The following is a 19,926-nucleotide window of genomic DNA, read 5'->3' as shown; positions in this document are numbered from 1 at the left end:
CTTCAGAAAAGAAACATATCAACAAATGACCAATCTCAACATTTTTATTAGAATGAGGTACTTGCAGCAATGTCCAATCCAGGCGATAAAAAATAAACAGGCAGCAGTGTTAAACAATCAGACCGTGTCCATCCACTGAATTTCACACTCTGTATAAATAAGACCATCAGTCTCTCCATTCCTCAAAATGTAACTGGGTCATAGAATTGAAATAATGAGAGTGGGGGAGAAATGTAGTTAGGCAAAGAGATTCATTGCAGCAATGTCATCGAATCTGTTCTTTACAACAGAATTCAAGTATAGTAAGACTTGATCAAATCAGATCCCTGAACACAGCAGTAATGCTCAATTTTTGCAAAAGTATACCTATAGATCTATTCCACTGCACCCGTGACTCCTCTAAGGCATGACATTTGGTAAAGCACTGAAAGGTCTAGTGGTTTTGGCTACAGAATATATAACTAAATATTTAAATTATTTTCTTATGCATAATGTATAAAGGTTTGGCGACTATTTTCTACTAATCATCTCCTATGTAATAGCTAACCTTGCCTTTTCATGCTGCTGTTTTTGGGTTTTTTGTATAGTTTATTGTTTTTGCTTAGACATTTTTTAATGGCTTCCCTTGTCTGACATGCTGCCACATCAGAGAACAGGTTCCCTTCATTAGTTTGATTTCTTGAACACAATCCAACCTTTTTCTGGCAGAATATCGTCTGTGAAGACACCCTTCTGGATGTCTGGATGTTTATGGATCACTGACTTCAAGCTGTCATCATTTGCAAATTGTTTTCCTATAAAAAATGGAAGCCCTGTTTTTTTAATAGATCTTTGATAGCTATATGTAATTTTATTGCGCTACCTCTGTATCACTCTACATTATAATAATTGTTACCTTTTATACAGTTTAACAAAAAATCAAGTCTGAAGGTCTAAATAAAAAAAAATAAATCTAAAGGTGGAAATGGTATCCAGATGATTCTCACCTCCTTGGCAGACAGATTTAACTAGTGTTCATTTCCATACTCTTTAAAATCAGAAGGTTTCTAGTGTCAATCTATTATGTGAAACATTATACCTCACTGATGAAAGCAAACTTGCATTTAGTAATTACTTTCAGTCCAATCCATTGCAATTCAAGATTATTGTACATGGCAAAAGAAACCAAATAAACCAGTTAAATCAGATGTACTCAAAAATAATAGAAAATAATCAGATTAGGGTTATACCTTTTAAGTAATCTGAATATTTTTATTACTGATTACATCTTTAATAATGGAATTTGTATTGAGTTCTGAATTGCATTTCCACCAAACATTGTCACTCAAAGCTGTGATGTCATTATACAGATTGAATAGCACTGAATAGTGTTGAGTCACTTCAAGCCATCATCTTTTGGGTTGTGACCATGTCCTGCGTCAATGCAATTTATCATCTTTGAGCGTGACCATTTCTAAGACACCTCCCACAGCCCCACACTGTCATCAGTGTATGATGGGTTCTTCTATTAAGTTGAATATATCCATGTTATTTAGGGTGTTTATTTTAGAACCTAATTTTACAAAAAGCAGATATTGATGTAGGTAATGATCATCTGTGATTAAAATACACCCATCATAACGATGTGACCAAAATTATGTATACACCTGACCAGCATAGCCATATGTGGACCAGTTCTCTATTGACAAAGATGTGAGCAATTAATTGTATGGATTGTCTTTGTATTTTATTCTTTTGTGTGCTTTTAAGATTTTCCTTTTATTGGAATTCATCATTAGATCATGACATTTCCACAGTGCATGAGGTTTTCTAATGAAATGCTTTGCCAAGGATTTAGTGGAAAACTGGAGTGTCCTGCATAGGAGCCCTGACTTCACTTTACTATGTATTTGACCTAAACAATCATTGTATGATTTGTATTTATCACATTGTTTTTGTAGAAAATATGGCTATGCTCAAAACAACAAAATTCATTTTAGGTAAATAAAGTTTTTTCTTCAGTGAGTGGGTATATCAGTTTAACACCTTTTGTTGTACACCAAATGAGCCAAGAAACAGCTTTTTCCTATATATATAGATGTTGATAAATTAAAGGAAACTAATAGGAAATTCTAGCTACATATAACTATATCAAAGGTATTTCTACTTGCTCATATTTTTTGCAATCTGACAGTCTGAACATCTTCAAACAAAGACTAAAGAGTCACCACTTTATGTTAATTGTTCTATTTAAAAAATGATAATCCTTTGTGTTATGTTTCCTTTCATGCTATACTAATTTCCTCCTATAGGGTTTTAGCTCAATGGTATTTTTAGACAGTGACCCAATTAACTAGTAAATTACTAATTAACTGAGGGTGTATTTTTGATGGAAACTAGAAAGGTATTCTGTAAGTCACTCTATATAATTGTGTCTTTTAAATGCTGTAAATGTCTTAATGGAGAATATTGCTATCTTGTTCATACTGGAGAAAATAGCCTATTGGTCCTCATTGATGACCTGGTTGTTATTTAAACTCAACATTACAGTAAAGACATGACACAAACATGACTTTTTTGTTTCTTCATGTGGGATCATGTTCCCAATGCACACACCTAGTCTGAAGCTTCCTTTAGAAAAACTTTAGCAAGCTTAACAAAAATAAACAAGAATAACTCTGCCTATTGTATGTATCTGAATTTGTATTAATTTATGGTGCATTATCTGTTTAAATATATTCATATTCAGTTACCTCCATCCACACCATATCTATATTATCTTTAGAAACTATAAACATGAAGACAGTACTGCTCTTAAGGACTTGCATGTTACAAGATAAAACCCCAGCAATCCTTACAGAGTCTTGTTTGTTCAGACAAAGAAAATTGTTTAAAAAAAGACAAGTCTCAAATCCTTTGAGGTTCACCAGGGATTGTTTTTTTTTTTTATGAACTCACAGAAGTTGGAAAAAGCTTTTAGAGTCATCATTAGTGCCAGTAGTGTAAGAGTGTAACCATCTCAGCAAAACAACAGTGATGCAGCAGTGTGTAATTGGAATGCCTCTTATCAACAGGTCCATGAACAGTGGGCAGGAAAGAAACGAGAAAGTGTCTGTTTTTTGTTTTAGTTTGATATCTAATTTAAGTTTAGACAGAAACAAAAGTAAAATAATGATACTAAAGTAGAAGTAAAGCCTTTGTCCTGATCAACTGACGTCAGTACTTGTTTAAGAGTAAAGAATAGTCACACTGCATTTACGCAGAGCCAGGGATAGATAGCCAGCTTTAGAAAAATGGTTCAGAGCTTATAAGATGGATATAATACTAATGATCCAGAACCACTTAGCAAGATTCAGGTGATGCCAGTGTTATTCTTTCAACATTAAAAAAGCCTATGAATAAGCCTGCTCTGAGAAGGAGACGTCAGTAGATATTTATGTACTAAGAGGATGCTGCAGGTTCACTCTACAGGCTGCTGTTTAAGCAAGAAGAGAAGAGGGCAGCTTGTCCCTTTTATTAAATGCACCCATGAAACAATACAGAATATCTAAAATCACTCTGATATGTATTTTTACACAAACAATGAGAGCGAGATGAGGGAGGGGGAAATGAAAAGAGGGTAAGGAGCATGAAGAGGAAAGATAGAACAGATAAACAAAGTGTGTGGGGCGGGTGAAAAACAGGGTGATGCGGTGGTGGGCGGAAAGACGTAGGCAGCAAGAGAGAAAATAAGGGTGGGAGTGGGGATGACTGGCACAGGACGAAGAACTCCACAGGAAGATTTGTCATTTTGTGGTAAAGGTTTGGCTCTAGTGAGCTGTTCAGAGAAGCAGAAGAAAGTGACCACTGAGAGAAAGCTTAACAAACAGAAAAGTGAGCCCTATATAATTTCACACACACAAATAAACAAACAAAAAACGGAAAGTCAGAAGTTTATACTGCACTGCAACAATTCAGGTAAGTAGTGCTGGGTAAGTAGATAATGGAGCTACTGCACTGATCTGTGTAGGTAATTTTCACCTCACGAAAGTTAGTTAGTAGGTGAATTTATACACAACTTCTAGTTTTGCATGTAGCAGTCATGATGAAAATACCTTCCATGTTCCATGATGCAAGCTCAGATCATTTTTAAATACCTCAAATCAGTTCAATTGGTATGTTTATGTAGAAGTAACTAAGCTAAGGAATACTATGTGCCACTTACTGAGATAAAGATTTTGTGCGTTTTTATTGAGTAGGTGGAAGACAGATATTAAAGGTAAAAATACATCTGCAAGAAGTTAATATATCTAATAGCCATAGTTATATACAATATAAAGTGTAAGGCCTTTGCATCTCTGTTTCATTCTGAATATGTTCAATGATGTTTTTTATCTCCTCTTTCTCACCATGCTCATGTTCCTTTCTTTCCATCATTGAAGGTGTGTGTGGATTGGTTGTGCTAAGAGATGACCATGCGTACAACACTGATGGGCTCCTATCTGCTGCTCCTGCTACTTTTGCCCTACATGTCTTTCGGTCAAAGACAGAGCTACAATGCCGTAACAGAGGAGAATGAGGGGGAGCGCAACAAGATGTTTGTTGATGTCCTGAGTCGCGTTGGAATCGAAAGTGCCCAACTCCTACCAAAACAGCGCCTTGAGCCACGGGGAGCGCATTACATGCGTCCAGTGTCATCAATCCCTAAACGAGCAATGCAAGGTTCACGTTTTGCACTCTCTCTTGATGTACCAACCACCATTTTAAGTGTCCTGATAGACATGGCCAAAGAGCATGACATGCGGGCCAAGGCTGCAGCCAATGCCGAGCTCATGGCACGCATTGGTAAAAGGAAATAGAGACAAATAGATGTGGACTTCACTCACAGACTAGCAGCAAAGCAAGGGATGAAGTGAAGTAACAAGGTGGCATATTATATACCCAACTGTACTGAACCTGCATTTGGCAACTCTGTGGAATTAAATGAAAAAAAGAAACTTTAGAAGTGTGTTTGTCTAATCAGCCACGCCGGAGCAGTGTGTTTTTCTGAATAGTATAACAGCCAAAGAGAGGACACCAGCAGAATTAAAATGAAGGCATGCTATCTAGATCTCTTCATTTGTTATGTGTATACTTGTATAATAAATTGTGCTAATTTGGCTGTGTTTGTGTCTGCTTGTTGTTATGTTGCCCATGTCATGCTCATGGTATTATTTACAAAGATGATACATGAAGAAGATTGAATGGTCGCAATGGGTGGTGATGTGTGACAGATAGCAGGACAATAGAGGGACGGATATTGTCTCCACAGTGCTATGACATGTTGCAGTATTGTGAAAGATCACGTTTCAATAATTAAACTCGTAAATATGAACGTCCATAAACATTGCATGCAATGATGTGTGATTCAGTCATAAAAAAAATAATTTGGGGGTATTAGATTAAATAAAAACTATTTGTTCTCAAATCAAGTACATTCTATCTATATTTTTGTCAGAAGCTAATGTTAATCATCTGCCACATGACAACTGGAGTGACATCTGTGTACAACACAGGGTCTCTACTGACTAATGTGCATCACATACATTTTTATTAGCCTATTTAAAACACCAGATATGGATATGCATATGCATCAATAAAATGTGCTTAGACATAAGGATATGCATAGGAGTAATGAATCCCTTAATCATCACTTGCCCTTCAATGCAATATCAGTAACTGAGATCAGACACCAACCAACTCTCTCCATGTTATCTTCAGTGAGTGGAATCAAGCATAATGCTCCTCTTCCTGTGTTGTTACTGTTAGGCTGAAAACCGGTATTTGTCTCAGGTTTCTCCTATAATCTGATCTGATATACAAACAGCGGGTTTTGTTGTTGCACTACATTTCTTTATTCTCTTCACAGCCTAAAAAACTTTTAGCCATTTCAAGCCATAGATTTTCTTTAGCTGTACTGTTGTACTGTCGCGTGTTTAGACTGTGTTGCACTTTTGCCACATGATGTAAAAACTAAAATAAAAGTGTCACACAAAAGTTAAATCAGTATATTATTTTATCTAAATAAACAAACATAATGCTTTTCTCAAAATCTTGTAGCAAAGACTCATACACTACATAATCTAGTACTCAAAAAGACATGAAAATATATTTAGTATGTGCTTTATGTTTATCTCATAGTACTTACAAATATTTTTTACAAGCCAAGTTTAAACTTGATAATCTTAAATATACAAACATGTACATACATGTTACTCACATATTACTGTAGCACAATTTGTGCAAAGAGACATTTGCTATTTATGTGATATAAGCAACTGAAATATGAACAAATATCAGGTCGTCTCCTGAGCCTGGATAAAATAGGAGGGTTGCGTCAGGAAGGGCATTCATAAAAAAATCCAACATAAAACCCGTGCTTAATTTAAATATACAGATGATCCGCTGTGGCGACCCCGACCAGGGAGCAGCCAAAGGACAACAACAGCAACATCAGGGCATGTCAATTTGTCTCTAGGATCCAAAAACTCCTCAGGATCCTAAGGGTAAATGCAGCAGCATTACTGTAAGTGCACTGTAAATGTATTTACACTGTTAATCTCATTTTCTCCTCGGTTACAAAGTTAATCATGTAAGGTAATGTTAGCAAACATGATACTTGCCTAGCTAATCTAATGGAAGGTTAGTATGGCACTTTTCAGTCATCTGGGTAGCATGATGGGTTACTTATTTTTTAATATTGCTTAAAATACTTGAAAATACATTTTCAAGAGTCACTCAACCACAAAATGACATTTTGGACCTTCTCCCAAATTACACTTGCAACAAACTAGCACTAACCAATTATCTGCTCATTCTCACATACCTGATAAGACACCTCATCTCATATAACCTCAGTGCCTGTTTATGGCCTAAATAATAGTATAATTATATCATATATAATATAGATAAATATGAGTATACATTAATAGATAAATTAAGAGGTTATAGTACTCTGAAAGGTAGGGTTTTTACAACTGTATAATATCATAATAATCAAGTTCAGAATAATTTAGAAAAACTGAACTGACAAATTGCCATACAGTGGATCTGGATCGTTTTCTTTCTTGTGGTCCACTACAACACATAACTCTACAGCACATATCTAAGTTTTTTCCTTGTTGGAGTTTTGAATAATTCTGAGTTATATAATGTGCTGAGTTGTGTGAGTGTTGAATGACCTTTCAACTCATCATTCCTACTCAAAGTAAACAAAGTAGCTCATGTTAACCTTTAAATTAATTATACTGCCTTTGACTTACAACATAATTTGGTCCTCAAAGCTCAGAATGACAGCTCTTGTGTTCAAGATGCAAATGCCATCTGCAAGTTCATCTTTTGTTAGCAACAAGCAAGTCAGCTAACTGAGATAGGCATTTTTTTTTCTAGAAATAAAAAGTATATGTATGTATGTAGCAAATACTTGTACATATATTCAGCCTAACTCATTAAAAGGTAAGCAGTGCTACAGTGTTTACTTCTGATGCTGTGGGCAGATATATTAATTTGATGTCACTCCTTGAATTTGGAGAAACTCACAGTTTAGAAACCTACCCTGGGGTCACAGTTAGAAATTTTGAGTTTTCTTTGGCTTTGTCGTCTTGTCAAAGGCAGAAACGTACTGTATACAAATATTTTTTTTTTTGCATGAAATGAACTTAACCCCAGAAGAAGCAGATCAGCTCTGTCCTAATTTCTTTAAAAGGCAACCCATAAGGCATATGTACCACCAGAAATGCTTGCATCAGCTGGTGGCAGCAGAGGTTAATGAGGTTAAAATGACCAAATGTTTTTTAATGTTCCATTTGATTACTCACCTTTAAATATATTTAATGTCTTTATATAAATACATTATGTTTATATAAAATATAAATATTATTAATATTAATATTATTCCTCAGGACCTAAAAATTAGAAATCCTGTCCACTAAATCCACCAAGACCATACTGCACCATCAAGTCACCAAGCAGGGGGTTTCTGCTGTTGTCTGTTGGTTAGAAGGTAAGGCTAAATGTTTTTTAGTCACCTCCTCTATTGTTCTATCTTAGGCTTGCTTTGGTATTTTGTGAAACCTCTTCAGTTTATCAGCATTAGGTATAAATCAGAATACCTTCCCCATTATGATGAAAAATGAGATGAATGGCGTGCCGGGTGTATGGCAAAAATAACCTTGACACGCATTAAGCATTTTGCTAGATATTGCTTGCCTCTTCAGCATACCAAGTTTTATTTTTAATTCTATTTTTATTTTACTTAAATCACACACACAATTTGTTTTTATTGTCACCCAGGGTCTGCTGAAATTCCTGGGATAGAAAGGGCTGAAGTGCTTTTTACTCTCCACATGGTGTCATTAGTTCCACTAGAGCTGAAGCAGGTGGTTGCCACAGAGTCCGTTGTCAATGACAGATGTTACTGAAGATCTTCTAACCTGCACCTTATCATAATCACAATCTCTGGTGTTACTCATCAACATCGCCACATGTTAAGGATTGTTAGTGATTAATATGCGTCACGTGATATACTTTTTTGTCATAGGCTGGCTGATTGTTTTCTATTTTCTAATGGTTAATTTTTCTGAATGTATTGAGCTGGAGGTTATTTATTTGTGTGTGTGTTTGTGTGTGTGTGTGTGTGTGTGTGTGTGTGTGTGTGTGTGTGTGTGTATGTGTGTGAAGTGGTAGAGGGTCATAATATAAGAGTGACACTGTCATCTTAATGCATCATCTTCTCCTCAAATCCCTGTAGATATACTGCATCTCTCATTATCAGTGCGCTATGCATAATTTACTTGGCTGCATGCCTGAAGTAAAAAAAAGATTGTTATACTACTAACATCTTATGGAGATTGGTGTGTATGGGGGTGTGTTTTTAGCTCTGTGTGAGGACCAAATATCTGTACAGTCCCTTATGGTAGTGGGCTAATACATATAAATAGACATAGGATGAGCAGTAGCGCTGTTATTCTGTCTGAAATGTCCTGTATTTACTGGAAACTTTATGTACCCAATTTGCTTAACACAATTATTACTGCATCAACGTATATATATATATATATATATATATATATATATATATATATATATATATATATATATATATATATATATACGTATATATATTTATACGTATATATATATATATATATATATATATATATATATATATATATATATATATATATATATATATATATATATATATATTTACTTAGACATCACAACCTAAGTAAAGCACAACCAGGCATGTTGGTTTTATTATTTTTTTTCCAAAACAAATAATAAAACCAACATGCCTGGTTGTGCTTTAAGGAATCAATAACATCAATAGGCAAACTGTTTTGAAAATTCTTACTTTTATTAAATTATATAGGTTTTGTACAGTGAGGTTAAAGTTAAAGCTTGAATTATAGTGTAAGCCCAGACAAGCCACATTTCGAGAGAGTTCATTTGAAAACTTACAAAAATAGCATCAGAAGTGTATGTGTGTATATGTGTATGACTTTTTAAACATTTATCCATGGTTACAGACTGTGCTAAAAGTCCTGGCAGTAGAGAACATGTTGAGAAAGAAACTCTCTACTAGGCCAAAGTATTGCCTCAGGCAACAAATCATCAGCCAGGATTGGCCCTGACTTAAGAGGTCATCTGCAAGAAGATGAAGAAACAACAATGTGGCTTTATACCCTGATATGTGGTATGCTTCCCATTACCCCAAAACTAAGTAATCTCTCTCCATCCAGTCCTAATCAATCATGAGTCTGACAGACAGCTTAATTACATGTAATATAGCAAAATAATATTGAGGAATATGTTTCATAAGAACCTGAATATTGGCGTAGATTTATAATTCGTGTTGTCTGAATTTATGCAACCTTGCTTCTGTGTTAAAATGAGGTTGGAGATAGAAGACCACACCTTAAGTATAATTCTCTACACTTGCAAGAATGGTCACATGACAATGAGGTCAGATCTTTACAGAACACACCAGATAAAAGACGCGTGATAAGGAGTCAGGATACAGTATATGGTGCCTTATGTTCTCAGTCTGATGACATCACAACCAGACTTTGGTCTTAATGGAGGAAGAAATGTTCTCTTTATGGACAGGTTTATGGTTGTGGACCACGTGTTTTTTTTAACATTTACATTACCCTTAGATGTAGTTTGGTAAATAAATACACTTCAACCTCTAATTATGACTACATGCCAAGATCACCCTTGTAACTTTTTTAAAAGTTTATTACATTATGTAAAAATGTATTTTTTGAATAAATTTCTCTTGTTGGTACTGGTAAAAAATAGTAATTGTTTACTTTAATAGTAATAGTAATTGTTTTTAAAAATATATGTAAGATTGAATAAGGTTATGAGTGTTCAATTTTAACTTAACTTCAAACATTTAAACATTCGTACACTCTGTAAACTTTGAAAGCACTGCTATATCTTTCCCTGAGAAAGTAAATGTTGTAAAAGTTGTCAGTGATTCTTAATGCCTACTTTAATATGATATAATATTAAATGCTTCTATATTTGTATTGACTCTTAAAAGCGCACGTTTCTCAAGTGGAAAAATACAAATGAAGTTCCCTTAATTTTTGTTTACTTTAATAGGAAGCAATGATACAGTTTAACACCTTTGAAACCCATCATTTCTGTGTCATAGGAAATAAGTGACAGGTGAATCAGGTGCTTCTGACACAGCTTATAATATGATGTTTGGTGTGTGGGAGGCACAAAGCCTTGCTTAACAAAACTGTAACCCATATCCTCCCTGCTGTCAGACTAGAGCAAAGGTCAAAGAATGAGTGACGCAAGGACATTACAGCACTAGAAAGAGAGCATACACATAGAATACACTGACATTTCAGGACCAGAGTGATCTGACTGGGCAACACAACACAAGAGAGGAACCTCAGAAGATAGGTACTGAAGAAAAAAGACCAGATATATAGGTACATCAAGGTAAAATAAACTTTCACTTACTTTCAGTAACTGATTTATTCTGATTAGGGGTGCTGTGGATCCAGTACCCTGGGCATGAGGCTGTACAGAAAACTCAAATATTTTCTTATATTTCTATGTCAGTCCATTGTATAGCCTTGCATTTTGCTTGGTGATGGGAATTTATGATTATGTTTATACAAGGGTGTACTTTAAAACATGTATTAAAATTAGTACATTGTGTAATTATTTGTGATTTAAAAAATCATGTACTTTTATTATGAATTTTATTATGAATTCTGAGTTCTAAAATCACTTCTAATTTTTTTATGAGTTGAGGTATTGAGGTTATTGAGCATTATATTTATAACTCTTCAATATTTAACTACTTATTGCTCTGATTAGATGAGCAGTGACAAATGAAATACTGTTTGGGGATCGTTAACTGTTAACTGTGCTAGCTGGGAAAGGCATCACATTTTTTTTCTTGCTGAATTCATACATCTATTTACACCTTTCTGTTTATCGTTCACTCCTTTTTCTATTGTCTCAGCTATTTAGGGTTTGTCGCTTTTCCAAACTCAGACTATCTGCTGGGTGAATAGAATGGATTATGCCAAGAAGTCTCTCAATCTGTTCTCACCTTCGCTCTCCAAGTGAGTGTTTTGCCAATGTCTTTACAGTATTTCCACTGTTCATTATCATTGTTAAAGGATGTGTACTGCATTATCTCCTTTTAAAAAAGCCAACTTTGTGTGTGTATATGTGTGTGTGTGTGTGTGTGTGTGTGTGTGTGTGTGTGCATGTGCATGTGTGTGTTTATAGTATATCTAGCAGATGTGTAGCAGCCAGTGCATCTGTCCTGCCCAAGTTTAACCCGCGCCCCAGACCGTTCCGGGTCACCAACTCAGACCGTTCTTTAAAAAAAGGCGTTATGGCAGATGGACTGAGAGACTTAATGAACAAGGTGAGGAAATGGGTGGAGGAAAAGGTGGAGGGACTGGGGGATGACAGGGAGCAAGGGAAGGAATAGAAGGACATTTGAATAGTCTATCTTTGACAGCTCCTCAAAATTCATCTCTAAGATGCAGAAAATTATGAAAGCAAAGAGAAACAAGCAAGACTCAGATTCAGACACAGAAAGGCAATAATAAAAGACAAAATATTTAAAGTTTGGTACTCACATTGTCCTGATTCAACTATGATTTCTATACTGTACCACTTTGTCATGCTTGATTACAGGTGAAAAGGGAGATCAAAACAGGAGTGGAAAAGAGTAGACTGTATGTGAATAAGATTATAAATAACCCACTACTGTTGATTAAAACTGATATTTAATGGAATACCTTGCAGTGTATTTATTTAAAATTGACTTGTTAAGAAGATTACAGAAATCCTTAAGTAATTTATTAGTTATCATGTTTTTTTAAAGAAGTATGCTAATCTACTGTAGCAGACTTCAACTATGATTAAATTGTGAAAATAAAATATTAAAAAAATAAAAACATAATATTAAAGTGTGCAATTCCAGGTTCATAAACTTCCCGACCTTCAGTCTTTAGACATTTCATCTATACAGTACATTTCTATTTGTAAAATGAGGAATATTAGAATGTTTGTAATGACTTTGGAGGCCTTTTGAATATTGCCAAGGAAATGACTTATGAACTCTGACATGCCTGAATCATATTCTCTGACTGGCAACTCTTTTGCAATTTGACCCTCAGACTATGGATGTGTTCAGTGTGTCCTGCGTAGAAGGCCTTGTGTTGGATGAAGATGGAACAGGAGTGGACACAGAGGACTTCTTCCAGACTCTCAAGGACAGCACTGTGCTAATGGTCTTGGAGAAAGGACAAAAGTGGACACCTCAACAGGTACTAATCCTGGATTTCCAGATGCTGACACACAAATCTACAACATGATTTGGTAAAGATGTTGACAGGGAATAGCTTAGAAAAGCAGATTTATGTCAACACAGTCATCATGTCCTGTTATGTTAGGCAATAGAATTTTTTTCACCACAAAAAATATGAAACTAAACATAATACAAAGTACCAAATGTGCTTTCTTAGTCTGTGATGATTAATTCCATGTAATCATTTTATTCACTATAGTATGTTGCACTACTGAAAAAGCCACAAGCCCAGTGGCAATACAGGTAAACACTAGTGATTTAATTTCCTCTGCTTCAGTCTGGCCAGCGAGTCTTAATAAGAGTGCCATTTAGGCAGCGTACTAAAGCTTCTCTAATTTGTATGCTGTTTGTCCAAAGCAGGTAATTTACATGCGCACTTAATTATGTCTGTAATGATTTGCCGGTACCTGAATACCATTAACCTTCGTGTTTACTTGGTTCTTGTCACACTGAGCTTGTCACATTAGTGTACGCTTTTTCCTTCTCTCTCTGATGTCCATCATTCGCTATCACCCATTAGTTTAAATGCATTAATCTGTATTTGAATGAACATCAGATTAATTTTTAGGGTAGCAAACCAAAAGACTAGAGGAGAGGAAAGGAGAGGAGAGGAGAGGAGAGGAGAGGAGAGGAGAGGAGAGGAGAGGAGAGGAGAGGAGAGGAGAAGGAGGTTGATTGGGGCAAACTGACCCTGCACTTACATTCATCCATCAACTTTAGACATATACTTAAAAAAGTTAAATACAAACACATCTCCAGAACTGGATTTTCACTCTTACTTTGCTCTAGGCTTTCTTCTGATGTGTTGCACATCAAACATGTTGATGTGCAACATGAAATATGTTGAAACCTATGATGGTTTTGAAGGTCTGTCCTTCAAGCTCCAAATCCCTCATTGTTTTAGACTGTAGAATACACAGTACTCCTCTGCAATATTAATGCAAAATGGCACTCAGAAATCCGTGATGTCTTTACAGAGCAGTCTATTAGGAGGTCAAGCTGCAGAGCGCAGGACACAGCGTAGGAAAGACCTGGCCAAACTGACTCTTGACTTTTACAAAAACCACCCAAAGGAATTCATCGGCTGCTTGAATGTTCAGATGACCCTCTATGGGATGTACTCAATGTCATATGACCTGCAGTGCTACCATGCCAAGAGAATGTTGAGGTGAGAAAATGTATTCTATGTCACAGCCAAAGATTGTTTCAAGGCCATGACTGTAATCGCTTATCATGTGTAGACTTGTTTGCAGGTGAAGACATGTTTACACACATTTGCACACACATTGCACACACAGTATTATTTAGTACTGTGTAGTGTACTTAGTTCTGTGTTGTCTGCTGAAGTTCTGTGTTTTATGTAGCACTATTTTCATGGAGGAAAGTTGTTTCATTTAACTGTGTACTGTACCAGCTGTATACGGTTGAAATGATTATAAAATCTTCTTGACTTGACTTGACTGTAGAACAGTTCTAAAACTTTGCTCTATGTTATTGTCACAGGGCATTTCACAGCATAATTATCAAGGTATATAAGCAACCAAATGTATAACATGTGACATGTTCACTAAATAAGAGCAAGGGATTGCAGACATGTGAGATTTTCTGTACAGTTTTATTCAGTTGTCTAAAGAATATGTTTATGCTGCAAAGTACTTTAGTGAACCAAAATAGGGAAAAGAAGACAGACAAACAGACAGACAGTCGTTCTGCTCACCCATTAACAATGATGTCTTTTTTTCTGTTGTGTGTACAGGGAGGCTCTAAGATGGACTCTGTTTAGCATGCAAGCCACTGGTCACGTTTTACTGGGTACTTCATACTATATGCAAAATCTTATTGACGAGGATGAAAAAGCTGAGGCACAACTGATTGCTTCCAGAAAGACAAACAAACTCTTTCAGGCCATCCAATGGAAGAAATCAGTAGCTGATCACATTAACTAGAAATCTGGGTGCCTTGGAAACCATTGTGGTGTTATTTTACCTATGTTACTGGACGATAATCACAGAAGCATACACACCATGCATTCTTTCAGAGCAAAGGTTTTGCTATGAAAGTAATCCTGAATCTACTGTGTTTGTTATATTTTGCTATTTGCACGTATTAGTTTTAGATACATTGCCCAAAAAATGGAGTTATTAATATTTATTCCTATTTTTAACTGTTAAGAATAGTGTCTGTTGTATTTTTCCTTGAATTAAATATTGAGTTTTAAAGCTTCACCCAGACTTCTTATCAGAGTATAGTTATGAATATATGAGTCTCAAATTGCATGTAAGTGTGTGTTGCATGAAGAGGAAAGAATAAGGAGAGAAGGGGGTAGCATGATAAGTCTAACTGGCCTGGGCTGTAATTGACCAATGAATGGGTGCTTTCCCTAATCCCACATCAGCCTGTAATTGCCTCTGAGAGAAAGTGCAAGAAAAGTCCTGACAGGATAGAGAGAGAGAGAGAGAGAGAGAGAGAGAGAGAGAGAGAGAGAGAGAGAGAGAGAGAGAGAGAGAATTAGAATTAGGAAAGGAAGGGGGAAAAGGGAGGGCATGAGAAACAGAGATAAATGAGAAGAGAAGAAATATAGAGAGATAGAAAGAAAGAAGGAGAGAAGGAGAGAGAGACTGTAGAAAGGCACAGCTGGAGGTAGTAAAGTGGAGGGGACGGAAATAATCCCTTTCACAGAACGGAGAGTGGATGACGCATTTGGATCCTGTACCCACCACTCTATACCACTCAGTGTCCTTTCCAAATCATGCCCATTCACTCGCACAACACTCCAACCACAGCCTCACCACCAACTGGTCAGTTTGTTCGTGGCAAACTGGCGAAGAGATGACTAGTGAGATCAAAAGATAACAAGATTTCTTAAATGTTCCTGTATTCTGGAGCAGAGGTATTTAAAGCAGATGACAGTAAGTTATTCCTTGTGTTGCCCCAATACTCAATTTCCCTAATGTAATATTTCTCTCTAGTTCAGGCAGCTGCTTTAAAGTTATGCTACAATCTAGAGGTACCCAGGTTTCAAATGCCCTGTAGCACATGATCTAGCTAATCAAGATCTAAAATCTCTGAAATGTCCAAGCCAGGTGTTTGCTAAAGTGGAATATAAGTGCTCCAGGATCAGGCATGTGCTTTTTTTAACCATATAATTTTATCCTTGCACATGTCAGTGGTGTGTCCAGGTTTTTTGACATTTAGACATGGATTGGAGGAAATGGAGGCTAATTATATTTTGAAAATATTGCATGTACAGAATATAAATGTGTACAAAATACCATCACTGTATAGGTCATAGGTTATAGTTATTCTGTAGTTGCTATTACTGAATGGATTTATATTTTAAATACCTATAATGATTCAGCTGTTATTCAAAATTTCATTCACCAGATACCATATGTTGCAAGTCTGCATGAATTACACAGGAGTAATGAAACTCATAGTGAGGTGGGATTTTAGGTTACAGTTGGAGTGGCAGTTAAGGTGGCCAAGCTCTTTTCAAGGTTGGCAGCTACATATGGTCATCACTATAGCTCATTTACTTGTTTGTTTTTGCCCTTCATATGTCTTTATCTGTTTTATATCTGGTTGATATGTGTACATGTTTTCCACCTATAAGCATTGCTGAACACATCCATTTACACACAAAAACATTTTAAAATTTACTACTACTCCCTTCTTCCTGTAGCCTATGTATTCCGAGCTTTATATTGATTAGCTTGTTGCTCTGCTTATTACATATGCGCTTCTATTAACTATGGATCTATGAGCACTGAATAATGACCAGGAGCAGTGGGATACACCTGGATAACGTCTTGCGGTTGTGTGCATGTGTAGACCAGCCCCTTCCAACACAAAACAACCAGATTTTGAGCTGAAATGTCCTGGTAATTAGCAGAATTCTTCATGCCATCAATCTTCACAATATTCCCTGAACCACCAGCCACAAAACAGCCCCAAAGCATCAATAATCCAACCCCATATTTTACACTGAGTATCAAGTGCTACACAGTCTGCTACTGTCTCTGAAAATGTTTCTGATATGCATGACCAAAAGTTTCATTTTTGAGTCATCTGCCTACAATACAGGAAGCCAAATATAGTTCTAATGACACCTGAGCTCAGCAGTGGCATTTTGTGAGATGTTCTCAGGAAATGCTTCCTGCATAGCCATCTTGCTCTAATAAAAGTGCCAAAAATATACCAGATTTCCAACTGTTTCAGATATGTGAAAGTTTGGATATGACCCTAATTAGGTTTATGTATTTTTAGATCCATTACCTGATTTAAGTAGTTCAATAACCACTTGTCTATTTTGTGACAGCACAATAGATGACAATAGATGATTTTACATGTGTGTAACCTCATATTCATACCCCATGAAATCAGGACATGGTTAAAGGCATAACTAAAATGGCATGAAAATACTTTTCAAATAGTTCTGATGAGAATTTTCTCATTACAAAGATATATGTATCATTTTGTTTTTCCTATTGTTTATTTTAAGATTGTAAAAAAAAAAACAACAACACAATTTATGTTATTTATATTATGTTAAACACAATTTTTTTATATATGTTTTTGAAGGGTGCCAATCATTCTAGAGAGGATGTTTATGTGCTGTATATTTTCTGTGAACAATTTGAAAAGCTAAGTGTCCCCAGACTTTCAATAAGCAGACAATATTCTAACAAACTCATCTTGTCAGAGTATGTATTTGAGCCTTGACTAACCTCTCAATGGGCTGTATAATACTGCATGAGGAATTCAGTTTGCTGCTCAGAGGCGAACTAGCGTAAATGAAATGTGGCAGACAGATTGCCATCCAATTCCATCCAGTTCAAATGTGTTTCTCTGTTTTTTCATTAATAGGATTGTGGGTAGCCTTAATAGAACATGTCATTTAATAACACTTATTCTCACAGAAGAGAATCGTTATCAAATGCCATGGTAGGTCATGATCCAACATGACCCAGAGCTCTAAGAGCAAAACCAAGAAATTTAATATTAAAAATGGCAAGACAAAAGAAATCAGAACCTAATCACGTTTCACTTCCAGCCATTGCAGCAACATAACATGAATAGTAATGCTGGTGGATTTAAAATAACAAAATCAACAGTGACATTCCATGATCCCCAGTTTAGTCTAGAGCTCATAATCCTCACTGTGCCTGGTTTTGCATGTTCTCCTAACCCTGTTCTTTATCGTGTTTTTCTTCTACGCTCCCTGATTTCCCATTGCAAACCAAAAACATGCATGTAGGTGGACAGACTACAAATTGCCCATAGGTTTTTATAAGCATATAAATGTGTGCATGGTGGCCTGAAATGGGATGATGTACCATCCAGTACTGTATACCCACCTCACCTTAGAGGTTTTATTGAAGATGGATGAATTACTTCAAACAGGGGTAAAAAAAATGGTTTTGGTGTATCAAGAATATAACTATAAAAAACACTCTGACTATATCCAAGTATCATGGATGTTCTCTTTAGTATAAATGTAGATAATATTTATAAGAACATTTCAGTTTATAATGTCTTCTATTGGACGGTGTTGCAATGCCTGTTATTGAAGCATAGGCTTTTTTTTTTTTTGCACATTACAAATGGTTCCATCAGGCCGAAAATTAGCCATCATACGGCCACAAGCCTGTCTTTAAACCATACTGTGATTGTGATTTGCAGCAATTAAGAATCCTCAGACATGCACCCTTGAGGTGTCTCGTGTGACCTTGTGTGCGTGTTGAAGCTCCTCCTTCTAGTTCTCCATCTCCGGTTGTGTGGTGCTGCATTCAAGAGCTGCTGCCTTTCACACTGTGGAAGTTTATAAAATATGACATGACTCGTCTGTTTGATTGCTGAAAGACTGCACTCTTGTATTTTCACTGGGAGTAAAACAACAGTAAAACGTACACGTTTTAATAGAACTGAAAAGAAAAAAAATCATTAACACCATTGTAAATTGTTAATGCATTGAACAATTATGTAACACTGCATTAATACTATTATAACACTTATTCTCACAGAAGAGAATCTATGCATTGAATGCATATAGTTTTAATAGGATTAATAGTAATAGTATTAATGCAGTTTTACATAATCATTTCAGTACCTATAAAACCAGCCGACACTGCAAACGTTGCTTGTTAGTCTAAACCAAACAACAAATGTAATGTTTTATGAAAAAGCAATAGTTGAATAAATCATGCCACAGTAATTGAATAATTGAATACTAATAACCACCTTTTGCTCTTTTCCACTATATTTATTCTGTCAGTCATAATCAGTTTTTTTTCCTCTCTTTGAGCCTCTTCTGTCATTTGAGCAGAACTGTTTTGGGTGTGCCTAGTAAAGATTAGTTGATAGCCTGGGAAGAGAACTCACTATGCTATATTGCAGTGCTAACAAGATGTAATTGGGGATTGTGGGAGGTGTTGACCATCAAGATAGCTTGATAAGCTTACAGCTAGTTATGGTCAGTGGGTTTATGTAAGTGGCAGGTCAGACTTGCCCTTGGTTGGCTCTTTAACAACACACTGAAACAGTCTGCTCAGTTATATTAAATGACAGAAATGTAAGTTGCTCTGTTTAAGGAAATCTGCCAAATGGCATAAATGAAGTCAGATTCTTTGAAATGCTGGCTACAGACTGCATTGACTACATGCTGCCACATAAAGCCTTGAAATGATGAATTCCATGAATTATTTATGGTTTTGTGTTTGTTGTCATTGTTCAATAAAAGTCACCAGAAGTTTTGAAAAACTACTGCTGACACTTCTGTACTCATAACATTTAAACACTGGTACAAATGTTAATATGCTATTAAACAAAATGAATTTATGGAAAGGAAATGCTCATTATTACCCTGAGCTTGAGGATTGTTACTGTTTATGTGACTCCTTTTTTCCGCAGCTGTGATAACTGATGACATAAACAGAAGTTATTCATATTGTTAATTGAGTCTATCATTAAAAGATTTTCATCATATATTTTGAAAGGGAGAACAAGTGTAATTGGACAGTCTTTTATAGATTTCGGGCAAGATTGTGTTGCTATCATTTCATATAGTA

At 35.8% G+C, this 19,926-nt stretch overlaps 2 protein-coding genes across 3 annotated transcripts; both read left to right on the top strand.

Annotated features, from left to right (window-relative positions):
* Positions 1–3,727: 3,727 nt before the first annotated feature.
* Positions 3,728–5,123, top strand: LOC132843953 (urocortin-3-like). Its single transcript, XM_060867096.1, has 2 exons — positions 3,728–3,936; positions 4,401–5,123. The coding sequence occupies exon 2, from the start codon at positions 4,428–4,430 to the stop codon at positions 4,815–4,817; it is 390 nt and encodes a 129-aa protein (XP_060723079.1). The 5' UTR covers positions 3,728–3,936; positions 4,401–4,427; the 3' UTR covers positions 4,818–5,123.
* Positions 5,124–10,773: 5,650 nt separating this feature from the next.
* On the top strand, positions 10,774–15,084 carry cidec (cell death inducing DFFA like effector c). 2 transcript variants are annotated; one of them, XM_060867988.1, is made up of 6 exons: positions 10,774–10,952; positions 11,495–11,597; positions 11,767–11,908; positions 12,669–12,818; positions 13,837–14,027; positions 14,616–15,084. In XM_060867988.1, the coding sequence occupies exons 2-6, from the start codon at positions 11,548–11,550 to the stop codon at positions 14,803–14,805; spliced, it is 723 nt and encodes a 240-aa protein (XP_060723971.1). In that variant the 5' UTR covers positions 10,774–10,952; positions 11,495–11,547; the 3' UTR covers positions 14,806–15,084. The 2 variants fall into 2 exon arrangements, with proteins under 2 accessions (XP_060723971.1, XP_060723970.1); XM_060867987.1 differs by having other exon boundaries at positions 10,775–10,962.
* Positions 15,085–19,926: the final 4,842 nt, after the last annotated feature.

Source organism: Tachysurus vachellii, chromosome 4, assembly GCF_030014155.1.
Source record: "Tachysurus vachellii isolate PV-2020 chromosome 4, HZAU_Pvac_v1, whole genome shotgun sequence".
NCBI classification, from domain to species: Eukaryota; Metazoa; Chordata; class Actinopteri; order Siluriformes; family Bagridae; genus Tachysurus; species Tachysurus vachellii.
This window is presented reverse-complemented; position numbering and strand designations above follow the sequence as displayed.